Raw genomic sequence first — 23,597 nt, 5'->3', positions numbered from 1 at the left:
ACTACTTCACAAGTTGTCTGAGCAGTCCCTATTCTAAAGCCAAAACCCCAGGATAACAAAATATAACATAAAAAGAATGACAAATATTTAGGCCAAAGTGGGCGAACATAAAAATCTGTCATTATTTTATCTTTGTTATTAAAAAATAAGAACAAAGATAGGCTACATGTTACAATTACAATGTGACCCTGGACCACAAAACCAGTCATAAGGTTAAATTTTACAAAACTGTGATGTATACATCATATGAAAGCTCAGTAAATAAGCTTTCTATTGATGTATGGTTTGTTAGGATAGGACAATATTTGGTACTCCACTACATTTCCTAATTAAAATGTATACTTTTACTCCGAAACTTTTCCCCGAAGCATATTCGTTACTTACTACAAAATAGTAGCCAGGATCACAGTCAGAATTGCTTTTTTTCTTGCAAATGCGAGTTTGTATCTTGCAATTTTGACTTGATTGTGAGATGAAAACTCAATTTTGATTTTTTTTTCTCAAAATTGGGTGATATTAACTTCCAATTGTGAGAAATAAAGTCAGAATTGTGACTTTTTTTTCATCAAAAAATTTATGAAAAAACTCACAATTGTGAGAAATAATTTTCCTTACAAATATGACTTTTTTCCTCACAAATGCAAGTTTGTATCTCGCAATTCTGACTTTTTTTTCTCAGAAATGTGTGATATAAAATTGCAATGTATTTTTACTTTCAATACTTAAGTACATTTAAGATAAAAAAAATACTTTTTGTACTTAAGTAAAATAAATATCACATACTTTAAGACTTTCACTCAAGTAATAAGTCATTTTCTGGTAAGATATCTGTACTTTTACTTAAGTATGGCTTTCAGGTACTTTATACACCAATGTTTATTTGTATTGGCAATCACAAAAGTATAATATTCCTATGTGCTTCAAAGCCTTGCCGGTAAAATAACATTATTTTGTCTGTGCGCTGTTCTGGCACGTGCTTCACGAACGCGTAAAACCTGAAGCGTGCGCTAAAAAACTGTCAAACAGCGCCTGATTACTAATCACTATTTGCTAATACTGTCAAAAACATACAAGGGTTACTGATAAACACAGTTGGTTATGTCTAAAGTGAAAGTAAACAGTTGAGAGAAAAATGGATGCACGCCTGTATATTAAATGTATGCAGCTCTTCAAGGACAGAACTAAACATGCTGCCGATTGTCATTAAAGGGACAGTTCACCTAAAAATTTAGTCACTCGTATGTTGTCCCAAATCTCTATTAATTGTTTTCTTGTGCTGAACACAGAAAATATATTTAGAAGAATGTGGATAACAGTATCTATTTGATAATAATAAAGATAATGACTGCCCACTTTGGCCTAAATATCTGCCAGACAACTTGTAAAATAGTAAAACCAACATGTCAAAGAATTGTGAAAAAAAGTGATATTTCTGAAAAAAAAGTGATATGATATTTTTGCCATATTGCATTATAATTCATAATATTTGTGCATAAAAACATTCTATATCTATTAGGGATGGGTGAACATAAGGTAAGAAGAAACCAGTAGTCCAGGAAAGACACAACTCACCTCTCACCTCCACCAGCTGAATACACTTCCTCACAAAATTAAATCCAGCTTCATTTAAATATGCTACAAAAGACAGGTGAAAAGAAACAACATGTTCAATAGATGGATTTAGCTTGTGTCACACTCAGGGGGATACGGCTTACTTCGGTTGTACTCTGTGTAATGCTATCGACCTTGTAAAAGGGAATGAGAGAACAGAGATGCACAAAGGGTGTAGCGAAGGGAAACAGAGCACATTATCTGAATGAGTGTTTGTTAAACACAGTTAATCTGATGAGAGCATGTGAGGTCAGACTCCAACATTAAGCTCACTCTGACTGAGTGAATAAAAGAAGAGACATAATAAAGTCAAATATTTAAAAAGAAATAAAGCCTTTATGTGATAAAACAAGAATACTGTGGCAGCGCTTAGAGACTACTCACTCTCCTCTTTCTTGCTCAGAATAGCAGGAAGGTTGTAGATCTGAAAGAAAGATAGAAAAAAATGCATTGTATTAAGTTAATCGAGAATTACTTGTCGAGCAATGAAATGGCATATCGATTTTTACAAAAATACCTGAGCTTGAGGAACTTCTGAAGCTTGAATCAATACAGAAGCAAATGATGACAACTATGTCAAGATTGCATTAAATGAGGTAAGAAATCTGCTTCAGGACTCACCGGCTCTTTGCCATCCATAGCTTCCAGCCAGAGTCTCCTGTTGGACTCAGACAGCGCTTGTAGAGTGATAATGCCATGCCTGAAGACAATGCAGCACTTTAAAGTCTGACACGTTCTAGACATATCCTACTCATCTACCTAATATAGTTCTAGTGCTTGCATGTGCTTCTGAGAAACTGAAGCAGGACTTAGACCCAAACAAAATATAGCCACATTATATACAATTCACCCAATCAGTCTATAATTTTAACGGTAGGTTCATTCGAAATCTTTTTGAGATTTCAAAAAGTTATAAATTGATTTGCATTTTAATGAGTGAAGTAAGTATTTGATCCCCTATCAATCAACAAGGTTTCCAGCTCCCAGGAGTCTTTTATACAGGTAACAAGCTGAGATTAAGAGCCCTCTCTTAAAGACACTGCTCCTAATCTCAGCTTGTTACCTGTACAAAAGACACCTGTCCACAGAAGCAATCAATCAATCAGATTCCAAACTCTCCATCATGGCCAAGGCCAAAAAGTTGTCCAAAGGTTGTCAGGGACAAGACTGTAGACCTACACAAGGCTGGAATGGGCTACAAGACCCCCAAGGTCCCCCTGCTCAAGAAAGCACATATACAGGCCCGTTTGAAGTTTGCCAAAGAACAACTGAATGATTCAGAGGAAAACTGGGTGAAAGTGTTGTCAGATGAGACCAAATTCAAGCTCTTTGGCATCAACTCAACTCACCGTGTTTGGAGGAGGAGGAATGCTGCCTCTGACCCCAAGAACACCATCCCCACCGTCAAACATGGAGGTGGAAGCATTATGCTTTGGGGATGTTTTTCTGCTAATGGGACAGGACAACTGCACCGCATCAAAGGGGTGATGGACGGGGCCATGCATCGTCAGGGCCAGGGCACTGAAGCCAGCAAGGGCATCTTGGATGGTTATTCCAGCATGACAATGACCCAAAACGCACGGCCAAGGCAACAAAGGAGTGGCTCAAGAAGAAGCACATTAAGGTCCTGGAGTGGCCTAGCCAGTCTCCAGACCCTACTCCCATAGAAACCCTGTGGAGGAGCTGAAGGTTTGAGTTGCCAAACATCAGCCTCAAAACCTTAATGACTTGGAGAGGATCTGCAAAGAGGAGTGGGACAAAATCCCTCCTGAGATGTGTGCAAACCTGGTGGCCAACTACAAGAAACGTCTGACCTCTGTGATTGCCAACAAGGGTTTCGCCACCAAATACCAAGTCATGTTTTGTGAAGGGGTCAAATACGTATTTCACACATTAAAATGCAAATCAATTTATAACTTAAAAAAAAAATCTTTTGGGATTTTTTTGTTGTTGTTATTCTGTCTCTCACTGTTCAAATAGACTTACTATTAAAATTGTAGACTGATAATTTCTTTGTCAGTGGGCAAATGTACAAAATCAGCACTGGATCAAATAAATTTTTTTCTCACTGTATTGCATCATCATTTTCTTTTTTTGGGTACACTAAGCCCCACCCAATCCCAACCCATATGACTTTCTTTTGTAAAGTGATTGAGTCATTAATTACTTACCCTTATGTCGTTCCAAACACGTAAAACCTTCATTAATTTTCGTAACACAAATTAAGATCTTTTTGATGAAATCCGAGGACTTTCTGACCCTCCATAGACAGCAATCTAACTGACATGGGCCCAGAAAGGTAGTAAGAACATTAATCAAATAGTCCATGTGACATGTGGTTCAACCGTTATGAAGCTACACTTTGAAAATAAAGGTGCTTCACAATGCCATAGAAGAACCATTTTTGTTTAAATGGTTCCATAAAGAACCTTACTGTTTCACGAAGGTTCTTTGTGGTGAAACAAGGTTCTTCAGATTAAAAAAAAGGGTAAGAAAGAGATGGTTCTTTAAAGAATCTTTGACTGAATGGTTCTTTGTGGAACCAAAAATGGTTTTTCTTTGGCATCGCTGTGAAGAAACTTTTGAAGCACCTTTATTTTTAAGTGTGTCCAAGAATACTTTTTGTGTGCAAAGAAAACAAAAACAACAACTTTATTTAACAGTTTCTTCTCTTCCATGTCAGCCTTCCAGGCCTTTCTGACCTTTCCATGCAAGGTCAGAAAGCTCTCGGATTTCATCAAAGATATCTTAATTTGTGTTCTGAAGATGAACGAAGGTCTTACGAACTCTTACGAGTATTTAATGACAGAACTGTCTCTTTAAATGGAACACAAAGAATGTACAAACTGCTATTTTCCATACAATACACTACACTATTAACAGTAGCACAACGAGATTTAGTGAAAAACTGTTTAATTTTCACATAAAACTAAAGTGTATGATATTTGAGTCATATTGGCAACTTTTATGTATGTATTGTCTAATTTTTAGAGCTTGTTGTATGAAAAAGAGTAGCATGAACATTCTTCAAAACATCCTTCGTTTTCTAGAAAAACGAAAGTCATATAGGTTTGAAATTATATGTTTTTGTGGATAATGTCTGAGCTAAAATCAAAAGTCATGTCTTAAAAACCTTTCAATTTCCCAAGCTCACTAACACCAAATACCTGAGGGAAAAATTGCATAAACATCAATTTAACCATATTCTATATCTAAGTTTCACACCATTTAGAATCACAAGGCTCAATTAATCCACCCATAAATATTACCCATGGATTTCCACACATGATTTGACAGAATCTCCATTAACCGTAACCGCAAGGTGAACGTTAGCGCGAGCTCATAGCCATTAACACGCTGCTCGCTGCATATACAGCCATGCCTGTGCACCAGCTGTCACTCATATCTGTGCATGGATGAATGAGCTATACGCTCAGTTATGCTTTGATTATTATTCCGCTTGTTAGGGCAAGCACGCTGCAGTGCAGTTTAAAGGTAATGGTAGGACTCTTTCCTGAGAGGAATTTGTGTACATGATGAAGAATGTATATCATATAATTTAATGGCTTTGAATTTGGATCATTCAATTAGAATTTACAGTCCAAACTCGGTTTATAATGCACCTTATTGCAAAAGGTTTTCCAGTAATGGAACATTTTGAGATTAAATAAAAGAGATAAAAGCGAACTTTGCTCTAAAACATAGTGAGCTGTCATGATGTCTGCTGTCTACATAAGCTGCAGCTTTTTAAACTAATCATCCTACATGAAAAGAAGGTCAAAAAATGTCATAAAACTTCATCAGTGACTAATTTAAATAATACACATTCATGTAGGCGGCAAATCCAGAAAGTCACACAAATTGCATTCCCTACATGAATCACACAGGGATTCATTTTTAGACCTGAGGGATTCGGATGACACAGAAAATAAAAAATGTAAATAATATATATAAGAAAACTTGCTGTCTAAGTTCTATGCAAAAATGTGGCATCTTCGAAAAAAAAAATGCCTTTTGGGTCTTTTCATTAAATGGTGCCTTAAAATGTTTTCTGAGTAGGCAGCTCACTAGGTTTTTTGCATAAACTGATTATGTAAATATAATAATTACAAATCAGTCTTAAAGGATTAGTTTACTACCAGAACAAAAAGTTACAGATAATGTACTCACTCCATAGTCATCCAAGATGTTCAGGACTTTCTTTCTTCAGTCGTAAAGAACTTATGTTTTTTAAGGAAAACATTTCAGGATTTCTCTCCCAATATTGGACTTCAATGGTGCCCGCGAGTTGGAACTTCCAAAATGCAGTTTAAATGCAGCTTAAAAGGGCTCTAAACTGTACTGACCGGATTACACAGAGTAAGAGCTAAACAAGATGAGCATTTGAGGTAAAAAAGTATACTCATTACTGGCAAAAATTTATATCTAATATGTGACCCTGGACCACGAAACCAGTCATAAGGTTAAATTTTACAAAACTGAGATGTATACATCACATGAAAGCTCAATAAATAAGCTTTCTATTGATATATGGTTTGTTAGGATAGCATGGCCGAGATACATCTATTTGAAAATCTGGAATCTGAGGGTGCAAAAAAATCTAATACTGAGAAAATCGCCTTTAGAGTTCTTCAAATTAAAGGTTGTATCAGCGATTTCTAGCCTAAAACATAAAGTGTCAAATTCAGCTGACCTTTCATCACGATCCGCTCGCTGCCTGCCCCATAAATTGTCTGTGAAAAAACCGCGTCTCTCTGGTCAGCCTAGGGTCCGAGATATGCCAAAAAAACAATCGGCACTACCAACCTTTCCACACAAAAACAAACAGTGTTCCAACCAATCAGCGTCAGGGATTTGGTGTTGTGGATTTTCGCCCCGCCTTCCTCACATCCCAGTGTTACGGTTTAACTGGTTACCGTGTTATCTGGTGACCAACTTCCTGGTTCAGGTCCTCAGCGCCAGATGTGATCGACCGAACGCTGCAGATTCGCCGATTCTGAAAGCACAAATTGACTTGATATTAAGCTGTCTAATAAACGCACACTTGCTCATTAGATGTTTTTGATATTCTTGTAAAGATGACAAATTATTGGTATGATCGCCCGTAGCGGCTGAAATACGAAAAAAATAGTAATAAGTCTGTTTGGCACGGGTTTTGAACACGCGCTAAAAATAGTCGCATTGTGAAGTGACAGCAATGAACGCACTGAGCTAACGAGCGGCTTTAATTCAGTCACTGATTGTTGCAAACAAATCTGAATTTTGCTCTCGGCGTGATATGCAGCTGGCTGAATCAAAGAAATGTGCCCGTGTTAACTTGTGACCTGTGTTTACTGTTATGAAAATGAATATTGTAGTAAAAGTATATTACATGTTATGGTTTATGATGTTAAAGTACATTTCATGGAGTCACAGACAATTGTAAATGTGAGGCTACTGTGGTTTAATTGGAAAACGCTATTGTTAAACTATATTTACTATAGTAAAAACATGATACATTTTCTTAATAGACAAGCTTATGTCTCATTTGATTAATATAAAACTTGACATTAATTCAGGTTGTTTTTGCCGTTTTTCTACTATAAATACTTTGGAAATATTAGACTTGATTTCTTGATTGTAGCGAATGAAATGTAACATAAATTCTAGTCTGCTTATAAATGTTACTTTGTAAACGTGTTTAATTCTGATTTGCGTTCGATAGCTGTTTTTTTTTTTTAAGTAAACAATATATAAAATATAGCCTTTTCTATAGACAACAAGCTGCATGTAAATGCTGGGGTAATTGTACCTATTAAGCCCACTTTCAGCTTTAAAGTCAAATAAAAAAGGGAAAAACATATTTTATGCAAATTATGATTTTAACCAATTCAGTGATTTGTTAATTCCCTGACACATTTGGCAATGTTGAGTTAGCCCCAATTGTGTAAAAAAATCACTAAATTCACATTTTTTTTATAGGCTTAATTGTATACAGTGCCACAAGACGCATGCAAGCAGTCAACACAAGCTTCTCTTGAATGATAAAAAAAAAAAAAAAAAGAAGCATTTCTTAAAGTGGGCACAATGAAAATTAATATGATGCTTAGTCCACAATATATTTAAGCTTCATGCATGTCTTTGTAAAGATATCTTATAATTTTTTAAAGGAAAACATTGTCTTTTTTTCACCATTACTCACTGTGGTACCAATTAGGCCCAAGGTATGTTTTTTTCTTTTCTTTCTTTTTTTTTTTTTTATTAGAAATCCCTCTAATTACAAACTTAGATCAATTTTCGGAGTGTGCTTTTATCTTACTAACCTTTTACCTTGCCTTATGTACTACTTTACTTTACAAATATATTTAGATATTTAGGCCTACAAATAACACATTGTGTAGCACCATTATATAATGGGTGTCTGCTAATATTTGATTGCAAAAATGAAATAGCTAAAAAGCTTGACACAGGATTTTAACCTATATGTAATAGACTGCACATAGTATTATAGCAGATGCAATCACAGCGAGCTATTCAAACACACTGTTATATGTACTAGGCTAGCCCCTTTTTACACTTTGGCATAAGGTAGCTTCAGTCTATGATTCTTTGAATTTGCCTGTGTTAACTTCTGTGTTAACTTGTGACCCTGTGTTGCCTGTGTGAACTTGTTTGCTAGCCAAAATCTAATTTTACTGTTGCAATAAATTTACGTTATTTCCAGTTAAAAAGCTGCTTACAAATATTACATGTCACTAGAAAATCTCATTTGATTATAACAAAATCATGTCTATTTAAGTCACTTTTTAAGTATTTATAAGAGAAAAATGTCAAAACCAACATGTAAATAACGTCATTTTTTATATATTTATCAAACGAGACAGCTAGTCTCTGAAGAAAATGTACCATGTTTTTACTATAGTAAATAGTTTAACGATAGCGTTTGTTAATTAGCCACAGTAGCCTCGAATTTACAATTGTCTGTGACTCCAGGAAATGTACTTTTACATCACAAACCATAAAATGTAATATACGTTTACTATAATATTCAATTTCATAACAGTAAACACAGGTCACAAGTTAACACGGGCACATTTTTTTGATTCAGCCAGCTACATATCACGCCGAGAGCAAAATTCTGATTTGTTTGCAACAATCAGTGACTGAATTAAAGCCGCTCGTTAGCTCAGTGCGTTCATTGCTGTCACTTCACAATGCGACTATTTTTAGCGCGTGTTCGAAACCCGTGCCAAACACTTATTATTATTTTTTTCGTATTTCAGCCGCTACGGGCGATCATACCAATAATTTGTCATCTTTACAAGAATATCAAAAACATCTAATGAGCAAGTGTGCGTTTATTAGACAGCTTAATATCACGTCAATTTGTGCTTTCAGAATCGGCGAATCTGCAGCGTTCGGTCCATCACATCTGGCGCTGAGGACCTGAACCAGGAAGTTGGTCACCAGATAACACGGTAACCAGTTAAACCGTAACACCAGCACCAGTAGGAAAGTCCACAACACCAAACCCCTGACGCTGATTGGTTGGAGCACTGTTTGGTTATCTGTGGTGTGTTGATAGCGCCGATTGTTTTTTTGGCATATCTCGGACCCTAGGCTGACCAGAGAGACGCGGTTTTTTCACAGACAATTTATGGGTCAGGCAGCGAGCGGATCGTGATGAAAGGTCAGCTGAAATTGACACTTTATGTTTTAGGCTAGAAATCGCTGATACAACCTTTAAGTTCTGAACAATGCATATTACTAATCAAAAATTACATTTTGATATATTTATAGTAGGAATTTTACAAAAAATCTTAATGGAACATGATCTTTACTTAATTTCCTAATGATTTTTGGCATAAAAGAAAAATCAATAATTTTGACCCATACAATGTATTTCTGGCTATTGCTACAAATATACCCCAGCGACTTAAGACTGGTTTTGTGGTCCAGGGTAACATATGGGTTTTAAAAGTGGGTGTGGCAAAACGGCTCGATAGCGCCACCTATACACGTGCAGTGGAGTGCGCTTTGAGCTACACCAAAGTCCTTTTAAGACAAGTCATGTCACTCAGCGGCCATCTTTGAAACGCCTCTCGGGCATCAAAGTGCAGCTCCTATCTCTTTGAATGGGGAAACATCAAATTCTCCAAAACTGTTCGCCAAACTTACGATTAAATTTCATATTTGAAATCTCCAAAGAAATCCAACAAGAACTGCCTCATAAATATAGTTCCTTGTGCTTGAATAGCGTTAAAAAAACGCTTATTTTTCCGGCTAGATGAGCCAGTGCGCATGCGCAGTACTGAACGCACGTCTTAGAGCGCCGGCTGTTTCTATAGCAACCGGGACTTCTAACGGCAGATGCAGTGACGCGCTGACTTTACTGATCAACGATTGGCTCTTTCACTAAGAAGGCGGAGCTTAGCGGCCATGATGACCGTTTCATTGTTCCCCATTCAAAACTACACCAGTGACATGTCTTTGGTATTCTATAGTCTTTGGCTACACATACATGCATGTAAATCGGTACACACATGTAACACACCAATATCTACAAAAAGTCTCTTGGAGCAAAATCTGAAACCCAACAGGAAGTCGGTTATATTTAATTTTTTTTTTCATTTTTGCCATTGCCATTTGGTCAGTCTAATCTAAAGGCCCATGTGACATTAAATTGCGAAGATCTAGAGTTTTCGTTGTAGGCAGTGTCCATGGCAGCCTGACAGATTTTTGATGTTTCGCCATGAAACCGGAAGATGTTATGACTCAGGCATACAATGTCCAAAGTTAACATGTGTGATAACACTCCTGATCTGAAGACACCTGCATGCCCATATTCAGTTATGCTGGCAACAGGAAGTGGCATGTTGTAGCAAACTCCTCCTAGAGATTTAATGATCTCAACGTTATATTTGGTCAGTCTAATCTAAACGCCTTTGCGATGTTAAATTGCGAAGATCTTGAATTTTCGTTAAAGAGCGTGTCTGTGGCGGCCTGACAAAGTTTGATGTTTCGCCATGGAAGTTGTTATAAAGTGTTCGATCTGCCTCAAACTTTACACGTTCGATAAGAGTTCTGGCAAATGATCTGAAGGCCAATAATCTCTCATAATCCTAGCGCCCCTGTTGGCAACAGGAAACTACTTGTTTTACACTAACTTAAACATGCAGTGTCCGATCTGCACCAAACTTCACATGTTTGGTAAGAGTCCTGGCCTGAAGACACCTACAGAGCAATATTCAGATATAATCATAGTGCCACCTGCTGGAAGCAGTCATGTCTTACTCTAACTCAAGCAAACCATGTTCAGTCTGGATCAAACTTCATATGTTTGATAAAAGTCCTGGTCTGAGCACATCTACCCTCAAAAAAACACAATTATTTACGACTGAAGAAAGAAAGGCATGGACATCTTGGATGTCAAGGGGGTGAGTACATTATCTGCAAATCTTTGTTCTGGAAGTGAACTAATCTTTTGACTCTATCATTGGATGATTCCTCTCCGTCTTGCCTTTGTCTAACCTGGTGTACCAATAGCTACAATGCTGATTAGATATTGTGATGTTTTTGATGTCAAGTGATAACGTGATTTCCAGATCAAAAACCACTCATTCAGTTAAATCAATTCAAACTGTTAGCCCACCAATTACAGGTGGAGGGAATGTGTTGGATTTTCAACATGCAATCCGTTAAAACCATCGGAGTGAGAAATGAGCTTTTGATCAGCGTGGGATTTCGAATGCATGAGATCACAAGCAGCACACATGCGCTTCAACATGCTTCTGGGCTGGTCACATACCGGGCTTTACAGAAAAATTGCAGTGGTCTGAAAAGAGATCCACGATAGATGGTATTTCTAGATTGAAATAAACACAGAGAAGGGACAGGGGGAATGGGCACATACAGTACAAGGTAAACTGTCAGAAAAAACAACAGTGCAACCTTACACTAGGCGGCAAAGTACACGAACACAAAGGAAGTTACATTTGCTACTTTGCTGCACACAGATCTGATTGACAGAGTGTTAGTAGAACGTGCACATTCTAATACGTGTGCACAAATGCTTACATACATATTTGCCACCTAATATCGTAAGACTGCGCCATGAAGGCTGATGTAAGTAAAGGAAGAAGATTATACAGTTAAGATGAACATATAGTGTGAAATAAAAGAAGCATGCAGAAGACAGAAATGCAGGCTCTTAAAACAAGAAGGACAAATTCATATTTGAGAAACAGAAGCTATAGCACATGTTAAAGAGAGAAAGAATGTCCACTTTTGGGTGAAATAATTCTCAGGAAGTGTTAAAGATTTAAAACACCTATGCTGTGTTGTCAGTGCAGACACCCACCTTTCAACCACCTCTATATCAAAACAGAAGCGCTTATCAATGGAGTCAGTCTTCCTCCTGATGCAGGACTTTAGTCTGAACTTCTCTGAGGGATTTGACATGACACTGTTCTGTGAACAGTGAGAGAGAGAGACAGACAGACAGACAGTGAGGACCTGATGCAAACAGCACCTCTGTTTCTACAGATCACTAAAACATGAGCATTTTTTTGTACCTGTTTAGCTGTGGGTTTCACCTCTGTGTTGCACATGCTAAAGATCTTGCCATCTTTTTCATATGTACAATAATGGCGTGTCCAGGTGCATCCCAAAGGCCCTGCAACACAGTACTTTTTTATTTGAATTCATTTAATATGTTTTGATTTTAAAATCTATTGCTCTTATTTTTGTATCAAATGTGTATTATATATCCAGCCACCAGAGGGCAATGTTATTCTTTCCTAGACCAGGTCTGTTTACATCATGTTAATCGAATGTAATCTAAAGTGGACAGCAATTTTATTTTGGCATTTCCTCTGCAGTATGAAGGAACGGTAAAGAATGAGGATAAGACCAGAGTCAGGTCGCTTAGGGAAGATAAAAATGAAGACGTCTTATCATCATACTTTTATAATGTGTCTGGTATGAAAGGCCACAGACGGTCTGTCCTTCTGTTTGCTTATTCTTAGTGTCTGAAAGATTGTAGCCTGTCCGTATAACACTCACGTTTCTCTTGGACAAAGAGGTAGCCCTCCATTGTCCAGTGGCCCGGGGGCTTCTGGTCTTGATCTGCAGAACGAACTCTGTTCATCAGCTTTTCTACTTCCTGCTTGGTGCTCAGAAAGTTGTTTCTTGTCTTCATCCAACAAATAAAACACATGTATACAGAGATCATTAGAATCATATCATAAAACCAGACATGAGACAGTAGAAGTATATAGTAATAGACATCTAAAGTATACACACTTCCAAAAATGCTTTCCTTAGATTTTTTGTCTTGTTTCCAGCCAAATTATCTAAAAATTCTTAAACCAAGAAGGATTTTCTAGACGAGTGAAAAATATTTTCTTGTCTTCAGAAAAAAGTCAGTTGTTGCTTAGAACAAAAAAAAAAAAAAAAGAAATCCGCCAATGGGGTAAGCAAACAAATCTCATTTCAAACAGAAAACAAGATTTATTTTACCCCATTGGCAGATTATTTTGCTTTCAAGCCAAAATGCACTTAATTTTACTCATCTAGAAAATTTTGTCGGGAAACAAGACAAACATTTTTTGCAGTGTGGAACAACTTGACAGATTTCTATTTTTATTTTTGGGTGAGTGGTCCATTTAACTCTTCACTGAAGATTTTTTTAATCATTATGGAGAAATGGGGGAAAAAAAATAATTTTTTTGAATGTTTGTCAAATTTAAAATAAAAGCCCACATAAAAAATTCTAGGTGTGCTTTCGGGAGGCATCCTTCTCAGATGCGATGATGATGTAATTGTTGTTGCATTATAATGTTTTTATTAGCCATTTGAAGCTGGATGTGGTGCTGCAGTGTTGCTCATTAAAAATATGGCGGAAAGGAGAACATCTTGTTAATGTCAAAGCTGAAGAGGCGGGACGTGGGTGGAGCTGGTTGCTGAAGCCACGCCCACATAGCTTAAGAACTTTAAGGCTTAATATAACAGCAAAATTAGCTATACAGACCAAAACCACTTTTTGTACCAGCCTGTAAACATTTTTTTTTCTGCTGTAAAGTCAGGCATTTTAACATGAGGAGCCTGTGGGACTGACTCCCTTTTGCAGCCACTCTCTAGCGGCCAGTCGATAAATTGCAGTTTAAGTCCTTGTTTGTTTCAATAGAGAGTACGGGAGGATGCCGCTTGCACAGAACGCATTATTTTGTGAATTTTCAAGAGGGACATCCACCTCCGTTGCACTTGCGTCTGGCACATGAAAAACGCTTAGCTAGAAAGCCATGTAAAAATAAATGCAAGCTGAACCTCAAAATTTGTGGCAGTGTTTTTTCCAATCCCACTGCATCTCATGTTTTTAAATGAAAGAAATTGGCTTATGCATTTTAAATTCGAATATAATGATCATTTAGTTTTTGAGCCATTTTGACAGTCCTAGCCAAATATAGTTTACAGAATTCCACAGTACTACTAAAACCATGGTAAGAGCACAATCATTTTTAGTAGGCTACTTTTTTGTTATTGTCTTCAAATGAACGGCATCTCTGTAACTCTGTAAAACTTCTAGCATACTCCTCAAAACAAAAGCTCATTGCTATTCAGTGGTTTTAGGTAGTTAAGAGAAAATAAATCACCTTTTTCATTTGCCATTTATTATACCTCTTCCCGAGAATGACCTGAAATCATATTTGAGTAATGCAGCTGCCATCTAACAGAGGACAATGCTTTTAGGGACTGAACGCATTTCCCTCAAACAGATGGCTATAGCTTGTGTTGGTCTAAAAGTGATTTCTCTTCAAACAAAAAGACGTCATTAAGAAGTTATAGCCCAAAACCAAACAGCTACGAGGTGAATCAACTTTTTTTAAATTTAAAATTAAACAAAGAGACGAATCACAATCAGACATTCAGAAGCTACCCTCTGACTTTCTTAAACAAAACAGCTTTGCTAATGGAAAGCTACATTTTATTTCTCAGTAACAAGGTCACAATGTTCATGTTTCAAATTTCGCACTGCAAACATCAATGCAGCTTTCCATGCTGCCAAGTAACATGGTATAAGAGGGATAATCCACAGCTAGGTGTTTATTAAATGACTCTCCGCAATTACAACCCTTACCAAAAAGAAGTATACTTTAAGTTTATTTTATTAAGTATACTTAAGTAAAGTTCCAAGTATATTTTAAGTATACTTTAATTATACCAATATATGTGTACTAATAGTATACTTTTAAGCGTTTTAAGTTTGTACTTTAAGTATTCTAATATTAAACTTATAGCTATACTGATAGTGTACTAATTAAATACTTTTTTATGCATTTTTAGTACACTTCAGTAAACTACTAGTTTAATAGTTGTATACTGCAAGTATACTTGTAAGTTTTCTTTAAGTAAACTTTACATTATACTTTAAGTATGTTCCTACGTAGGTATTAATTTGTATATATTTTTTAGATGAATAACTGAACATACAAAACGGGGTATCTGCTTGTAAAAAAAAAAAATATTTGATTCTAGTTTCATGCATTCTTTTTTTAAAACACTTGAATGTGGGTAAGTTCCATAAAAAAAATTATAATAAAACATTTTGAACAAAAAGCGGGGAAAAAAAAAAAGTCAAATTATTTTAATCAAAATGTAAATAGCAACACCTCAAAGCTTGACAGTCATTATTACTTCTTCATGGGTCAAAAACTTATTCCGCAATGTTTCACAATTTTCCATATCTATGGTTTTGATGCTGTTTTATGTCTGACGATTGTGTTAGATTACATGTGGAAGCATCCGTTGTTTCGGTTTCTTCTTCCCTTGTGTTTTTGGAAATTCTGTAGAGAAGATGTGCAATAGCGGCCCTAGCGTCTAACAATGAAAACACAGATTCTCAGAGCACAAGTATAGCTCAAATATATTTAGACTTTTTCCTAAGTATAAGTCAAGTATACTTAAATGCCATTTTAAGTATATTTCTGAGAAGTATATAAAGCACATTTCTGAGAAGTACATAAAAAGACTGAAAGTTTGAAAGAAGTATACTAATAGCACACTTGAATACATTTATTTTTCGTAAGGGAAGGTCTAATGTTTCCTGATAATGACTGTCATCAATACCAGTGCTGTATAACAGACAGCTCATTCTGGTATCTGAAGCTGGCACTTTTTTTTTTTAAATCTCGTTTCATTCAAATTCAACTGTGTCATGAGATACTTGTTTTGAAAATGAAATCAGAAGATTGCACTGTTGTAGTGCTCTCCTAGTTGCCAGAATGATTCTGTGCACTGCAATGGATTTTAAAACATTTTGAACTCAAAATCAATATTTCATGTCAAACTAATTATTTTATTTGATGAGAAGTCAAGTGGTTCGTTTTGGCTGAAAGGGACTGTTTACTTTGCAGAAGCTTTACAAATGAGCTAATGAAATATTTCAACCCAAATCAATATTTTGTGTCCAATTATTTACTTATGTGGCAAGCAGCTGCATAATAAGCTGGATAATGTACATCCAGCTGGTTGTTACTGCAAAATAAACCCCTTCAGGCAATAAACGACATGTCCTGATCACCCCATCCGCGTATATTTTTTAATAACAACCAGCTGGATATGCTTTATCCCTGACTTAATGCACACCGAGTCATGAATGATCCCATATTCATTCATTAATTTATGCACACACTACATGCATTCCAATTGTGTTTCACAGTTTGCTGGAAAGAAATCAAAAGAAATATCCTTCTTTCGTCCTCTAGAATACTGACATCACAGCCAAATACATTACTGTGAATTATCAACCAACGATTTTAAAGGTGCTTGTCCTGCGGTGGTGAAAAACCATTAATGTGTATATGCCGCAGTGCTGCATAGTACTGCAGCACAGGTCTTTTGTGCTTTAGAACAAGCTGAAATTCTGTGACACCACATCAGCTTTGAGCTTACAGTGACAGTGATGCAATGAAAGGGTCACAGGTCACAGAACCCAGCCACAGAGATGCTGACGAGCAGCAGGAAGTGGTTTATTAAAGGCCGATATTGATCAAAGACACACAGAGCAGGTTACAGCATGAAAGACAAAGGGCAAAATGGACGCAAAACCTTTTTATATGGCCAAACGCCATGTGGCTATACGAATCTATTCAAAAGTAAAAACACATTTTTGGTCAAAAGGAGGTTACAGTAAGTGAAAAAGCGAAAGAGAAGCTGGATGACTAACAAGAGATGTACTTACATTCTGCAGGTTAAACTGTAGCTGTTGTTTGTAGGGCTCGAATTCGTGGGCCAGCTCGTAACCCTCGTGATAGAATGTGAACAGACCCTGTAGGAAAGCCAAGAGCTGCAATCCGAACAAGATATAAATACAACAAGATGTAAATAACAAGTTTCCATCAACAGACACAGCATATCCATTTCTTCACACTTGCACACACAAAAAGCTCTCTAACAACTGCTATGCTACACAAGACAATGTGTTAAAAGAAGAGCATATTTGCTCATTAAAATGTTTTAGCCAAATAAAGTTATGCAAATACACTGCAAAAAATGCTTTTCTTAGATTTTTTTGTCGTTTCCAGCCAAAGTATCTAAAAATTCTTAAATCAAGAAGGATTTTGTAGACGAGTAAAAATTAATTTCGTGTTTTCAGAAAAAACAAGTCAAAATTAAGTACGTTTTTTGCTTAGAACAAGAAAAATAATCTGACAGTGGGGTAAGAAAAAAATCTTATTTCAACCAGAAAATTTGATTATCTGGTTTACCCCATTGGCAGATTATTTTGCTTGTTTTAAGCAAAAAGTCACTTAATTTTGACTTGTTTTTTCGCAAAAACAAGACAATAAATTTCACGTCTAGAAAATCATTCTTGATTTAAGAATTTTTTTGATATTTTGGCTGGAAACAAGAAAAATCTAAAAAGAGTATTTTTTTGAGTGATTTCATCCTCTTTCTCTGTGCAAAAATGGGATTTCACAATGTTTTGCGTCAGTTTGTTTTCACATAACTGCTCAAACAAAAGACTTGCACACACAAAAAAATCTCTAACAACTGCTATGCTACACAAAACAATGTGTTAAAAGAGAAGCAGTTTTCCTTATTAAAATGTTTTATGCTGCGTTCACACCGCCCCAAACGTCAGCGTCATTTGCAGCAAGATTACATGTAAAGTCTATGGTTGAGTCCGTCAGAGGCTCTGCGGTGCGTTGTGTGCGTTGGATCCGTCAACTTTTCAAGCGTTACCTGCGTTTCAAGCGTCAATGCAGCAAACGCAAGCAACACAGAAGTTCAGCTAGCTGAACTTTTGATGGACTTGACGCACTTGACGCAGTGCGTCAACCAATCAGAGCGTCTCACTGTAGTGACGTCACCACACGTTCTTGAATGAAGCGGGAGCAGAATTTTTTTTTCAATTTAATTATATATATATATATATATATATATATATATATATATATATATATATATATATATATTGCTCATTGTAGCCATCCGTCCTTGTTGTTGTATAAAGACAGGAATGTAAAGGAACTTGCTTGGATGAAGATCGCTGAAGAGATAGGGATGTCGGGTAAGTTATCAAATCTTTTCTCAACGTAATTATTTCCCATTTCGTTAGCTAGCGAAACATGGTCATGAGAAGATTCCAAAATGTCCACTCCCTACTAGTTTGCCATTGTTTATTCAGGGGGAGCGTTAAACTAGATGCGTTGGAAGCGTTGCCTGACGTGTGCGGTGTGAACGCATCAAAAAGCAAGCGTTGCAAACTTCAACGTACATGCGTCAAACTAGATGCATTGGGAGCGTTGCCTGACGCGGACAAAGTGTGCGGTGTGAACGTACCATTAGACAAAAAAATAGTCGTTTTGTAAATCAAATTTATTTATTTATTTTTTTTTTACTTAGATTTTTTGTCTCGTTTCCAGACAAAATATCTAAAAATTCTTAAATCAAAAATGATTTTCTAAATGAGTAAAATTTATTTTCAGAAAAAAAAACAAGTCAAAATTAAGTGCTTGAAACATAATACAAACAAAATAATCTGCCAATGGGGGTAAAAAAAAAAAAAATCTTGTTTTATATAATAATTAATACAATTTTGACTTGTTTTTCTGAAAACAAAAAAACAAATTTTTATTTGTTATTTAATTTCTACTTGTCCTTCTTGATTTAAGAATTTTTAGATGTTCTGTCTGGAAACAAGACAAAAAATCTAAATAAGAAAAGCATTTTTTTTTTTTTTTTTGCAGTGCAGTGCAGTCCTATTTCAAAATTCTACACTTAAATCAATGTCACTTGACCTTTTTTGCAATTATTTGTGACATTTAATAGCAATTTCAGAGTGAAAATTGTTTCAAAGCCTTTTTTTCAGTATATGGAGAGTGCATAAAGTTATGACTAATGTTTCATCTATTAATCATTACAGTTATCCCGGCTCTCTCATTCTTAAAGCCTGTGCAAAAATTTGACTTTCTGATAGTGACTTTACCAGAAGACTTCAAAGATGCTGATGTCACACTCTGAAACTCAAGAGCAGACCAGACTGCGGTGCTTCTGTGAGATTAACAGCGTCGTTTCTCTCATCCCAGGTGATAAACACTGGATGCCCCCCTAAATCTATTCAGCACATTCTCTGGCTCACTTTACAGCTCACACTTATGCATATAAATATGCTTAATGCAGAAATGAGTCATGCAAATTCTGTCCACTGTTGTAATATGCAAGGTCCAGCTGTTGTGTATTTCACACGACCTGTCTGCTGAGTGAAGATTTAAATGCTAAACATAAAAACGGCTGAAAAAAAAAAAAGAACATACTTAAAGCGTTTAAAAAACTTTCAGGTAGTGTTTCACATTAAGAGTAAGGATGAAGCTCGCCTCAGATGTTCCTTCCAAAGATTCATTAGAAAAGCATCCAGTATATACTGCCCTCCAAAGGCAAAGCGCAGTAACTACACATTTGGTCAAAATTGAGTTAAGGCTTAAAATGGACTTTGTGACAACTGTTTTGTCTTGTGGCAAAGTCTCCTGGTTTAATTTTGTCCCGTTTCAGAGAAACTTTCAGAGGAACGAGAGTGTGAAACTTTAAAGGCATTTTTCTCAGTTTCAGTGTTTGTGTAGTTACTGCACTTTGCCTTTGGAGGGCAGTATAAATATGGATAGCTGTTCGGATAATTTGTTATTGAATGAATTTGGTGAGACATGTTTAAGATCAGCTGTTTGCTTGCAGTTACAGCATCTCGTCAGATATGAGCACAGTTAGAGACTCTTCTGAATTTCCAAAAGAGATTTATCAGATCTTTTGAAGAGAAACATCTATGAAGCTGAAGGGTTTCATCAAAAATTGATTTTTAATTTCAAAGTTTACCCAAAAATGGAAAGTCATGATTTTGTCCTCATGTTATTTCAAACTTCTTTTGTGGAACATAAAAGGAGATATTTTAAGAAATGCCTCAATGTATTTTTGTTCATACAAAGGAAGTCAATGGTTACCGACATTCTTCAAATGATCTTGTATTCCACAGATGAAGAAAGTCATACAGGTTTGGTACAACATGACAGTGAATTTTTGGGTGAACTGTATCTTTAATAGTTCTGGGGTGATTGTGAGACATGAAATAACAGGTTTGTAAGTTGGCATGTTAAGACAGTGAGATGATGACTTCAGTGGTCACAAACTGTCCTATTGGCTACGAAACTATTACTGACCAGATGGCTTGATTCTCATTACATTACACTGCATGATAGGCATCTACTTTTTTAGGAGACACATTTGTCCATATGTTTTTGTGGTTATGTGCAGGGATGCACAAAAGTGGTGCACAGGTGTGAAAAAAAAAAAAAAAAAAGCGCTGTGTAAATAAGTGCGTAGCGACATGTTTTACAGCTGTTAATGTATAAAGACAGTTTTAGATTGACTAACTGTAATACTGTATAAGATTTCAATTCAAACTGAAAGCATAAATCTAGAATATGCGCTACACTGCAAAAATGCTTTTCTTACTTTGATTTTTTGTCTTGTTTCCAGCCAAAATATCGAAAAATTCTTAAATCAAGAAGGATTTTCTAGACAAGTAAAAATTATTGTCTTGTTTTCAGAAAAAAACCCTAGTCAAAATAAGTGCTTTTTGCTTGAAACAAGCAAAATAATCTCTCAGGGGTAGGAAAAATAATCTTACTTTCTGTTGATTTTTTTTTTCTTACCCCCTTGGCAGAATATTTTGCTTGTTCTAAGCAAAAACTCACTTAATTTGGACTTGTTTTTTTCTCATAACAAGAAAATAATTTTTACTGGTCTAGAAAATCATTCTTGATTTAAGAATTTTTAGATGGTTTGGCTAAAAACAAAAGTAAGAAAATCCTTTTTCGCAGTGTACACTTAAAATTAAGGTGAACTGGTGAAAAACTATTAAAAATAAAGGTGCTTCACGATATTATAGAAGAATGTTTTTGTCTAAATGGTTCCATAAAGAACCTTTAACATCTGAAGAACCTTTTTGGTTCACAAAAGGTTCTTTGTGGCAAATAAGGTAATTCAGATTATTAAATGGAAAGTAAGAAATGGTGCTTTAAACAACCTTTGACTGAATGGTTCTTTGTGGAACCAAAAATTGTTCTTCTATGGCATCACTTGAAGAACCTTTTCAAGCACCTTTATTTTTAAGAGTGTACTGCTTTCAGAGCAAAATGCAAAACTGTGACATTTCATTCACTTGTGCATTTCTCTTATTGGTGCTAAAACCGACAACAAATACACTTACTTGCCAACAACCCGTCAAAACAAAAGTAAAAAAAAAAAAAAAAGGGGGAAAACTGATAATGTAAATGTTAGCATTGCATGTTTTAAGTGTACACTCTTGAAGGTTCTTTACTGGCATTGATGGTTCCATGAAGAACTTTGAACTTCCATGGAACCTATAAAATGCCGAAAAAGTTATTTATAGACGAAAAAGGTTTTTAAAATATTCTTCAAAATGGTTCTTTTAAGAACTGTTCACTGAAAGGTTTGGGGAACCAAAAATGGTTCTTCTATGGCATCACTGCACCTTTATTTTATTTTTTTTCTTTTACTATAAAAGAATTGTATTTTTATTTAATACTCACTTTGTATAGTATTATCACACTATTATTTAGTTTATTTCATTAAAAAACCCTAAATAAAATAAAGGCACCTTTGATATTATTTTCTTCTAAACCACTAGATGGCAGATAAACGTGGCGTAGCACTTTCCAAAGCATTTGCTTTGCAAGAGACATGTGCAAATTTGGCTGATGCTTGATACGCAAAGCCGATTTCTGTGCTTACTTGATCTAAAATTTTATGTTTTTAAAAATGTTGTAGATTTTGGTGGCAAATTAGAATTGCTAAAATTCTTGAATATATCTTAAGACAAAGGTCTTCTTAATGATTATCAGTTTTTAAATAATGAAAGAATATGTACAAGTATGGTATTTGGGGTAAAAAGCACCCCTGCTGTTGGGACTAAAAGGCACAATAATTTACCTGATAATTAATATTCAGATGGTAAATATCATATATTATATTGGGTGTCCATCTTAGAGATAATCTTAGAAAAAAAACATCATATTTAAAAACATGCTATTAATCATATGTGACCCTGGACCACAAAACCAGTAATAAGGTTAAATTTGACAAAACTGAGATGTATACGTCATATAAAAGCTCAATAAATAAGCTTTCTATTGATATATGGTTTGTTAGGATAGGACAATATTTGGCCGAGATACAACTATTTGAAAATCTGGAATCTGAGGGTGCAAAAAAAAAATCAAAATACTGAGAAAATCACCTTTAAAGTTGTCCAAATTAAGTTCTTAACAATGCATATAACTAATCAAAAATTACATTTTGATATGTTTACAGTAGGAATTTTACAAAAAATCTTCATGGAACATAATCTTTACTTAATTTCCTAATGATTTTTGGCATAAAAGAAAAATCAATAATTTTGACCCATACAATGTATTTTTGGCTATTGCTACAAATATACCCCAGCGACTTAAGACTGGTTTTGTGGTCCAGGGTCACATATATATACTAAAATATCATTTAAATCTATATTACAATGGGATCAAAGCATTGATCTTCTTCAATGCTTTCAGAATCTTTACATTTTAAAATGATTTTGTTTCTGTATTTTAAAATATCTGTTTTATTTTAACATATTTTAATGACCGTATATTTATTGAACAAAAATGCATTATTTTATTTATCAAAATAAGCAGAAAATAGTACAAATTTTGCTAAAGTGATTGTTTTGAGTGAACAAAAACAAAATTATTTTAGCTAAAGTACATGTATCAATACTGTGTGCCTTTTACCCCTTGCCACCTCATACATTTATGAGATTTTTAAACAGAATAAATAACTTTTTTAATGATTTTTCACCAATCATACACTTTGAGTGCAGTGAAAAGCTGATTTTTTTGCCTTTAGTCCCGTTGTACCCTACTATTCTTATTATTAATTATTTTTATAGTTATAGATAATGGGTCACACTGTGCAGTGTGAGCACCAAACCCCATCTCCAAGTGCTCTCCTGAGAACCAGCCCGAAAAACTTTTATGCACCCCTGGTTATGTGCATATGAGTGGCTTTGTGTGTATTTGTGAACTTCAAGTCTAAATATAAGAGGTAATTTTATGCCTCACAAAGATCTTACCGGCTCGACAAATTCAAATTTCTTCTTCTCTTGAACCTCCTGGATTTTGAAGACGTATTCTAGAGAGGCGTCATAAAAGAGTTGCCTTTCCTTATCAATATGAGCGTCAGCCTGAAAATGAACAAAGAGCGCTGTTACCTTAGAGACTGACAGAAAGCGATGGCTGCCAGGCTCGTACACTCATTTGGACGTGTTTGGGCTTTGGTTAATGGTTACATGTGAGAATTTCTGGCTCAGCTTTGTAACATCAAGCAGAGGAACATCTCCGAACAGCATGAAAGACAAAACAGCAACTAAAGCTTTTAAATGCTGCTGTTTTGAA

At 35.5% G+C, this 23,597-nt stretch overlaps 1 protein-coding gene across 1 annotated transcript in view; it reads right to left on the bottom strand.

Moving 5' to 3' along the window:
• Positions 1-23,597, bottom strand: part of arhgap42b (Rho GTPase activating protein 42b) — a 173,932-nt gene that overhangs the window by 18,947 nt on the left and 131,388 nt on the right. Inside the window, exons 6-13 of the mRNA XM_073850019.1 lie at positions 23,276-23,386; positions 16,832-16,936; positions 12,655-12,784; positions 12,165-12,265; positions 11,951-12,060; positions 2,233-2,311; positions 1,996-2,035; positions 1,573-1,635 (exon numbers count right to left, since the gene is read on the bottom strand). Of these exons, the coding sequence (XP_073706120.1) occupies positions 1,573-1,635; positions 1,996-2,035; positions 2,233-2,311; positions 11,951-12,060; positions 12,165-12,265; positions 12,655-12,784; positions 16,832-16,936; positions 23,276-23,386 (739 nt within the window). The remainder of the gene's footprint in view (positions 1-1,572; positions 1,636-1,995; positions 2,036-2,232; positions 2,312-11,950; positions 12,061-12,164; positions 12,266-12,654; positions 12,785-16,831; positions 16,937-23,275; positions 23,387-23,597) is intronic.

The sequence above is a fragment of the Garra rufa genome, chromosome 11, assembly GCF_049309525.1.
Source record: "Garra rufa chromosome 11, GarRuf1.0, whole genome shotgun sequence".
NCBI lineage: Eukaryota > Metazoa > Chordata > Actinopteri > Cypriniformes > Cyprinidae > Garra > Garra rufa.
This window is presented reverse-complemented; position numbering and strand designations above follow the sequence as displayed.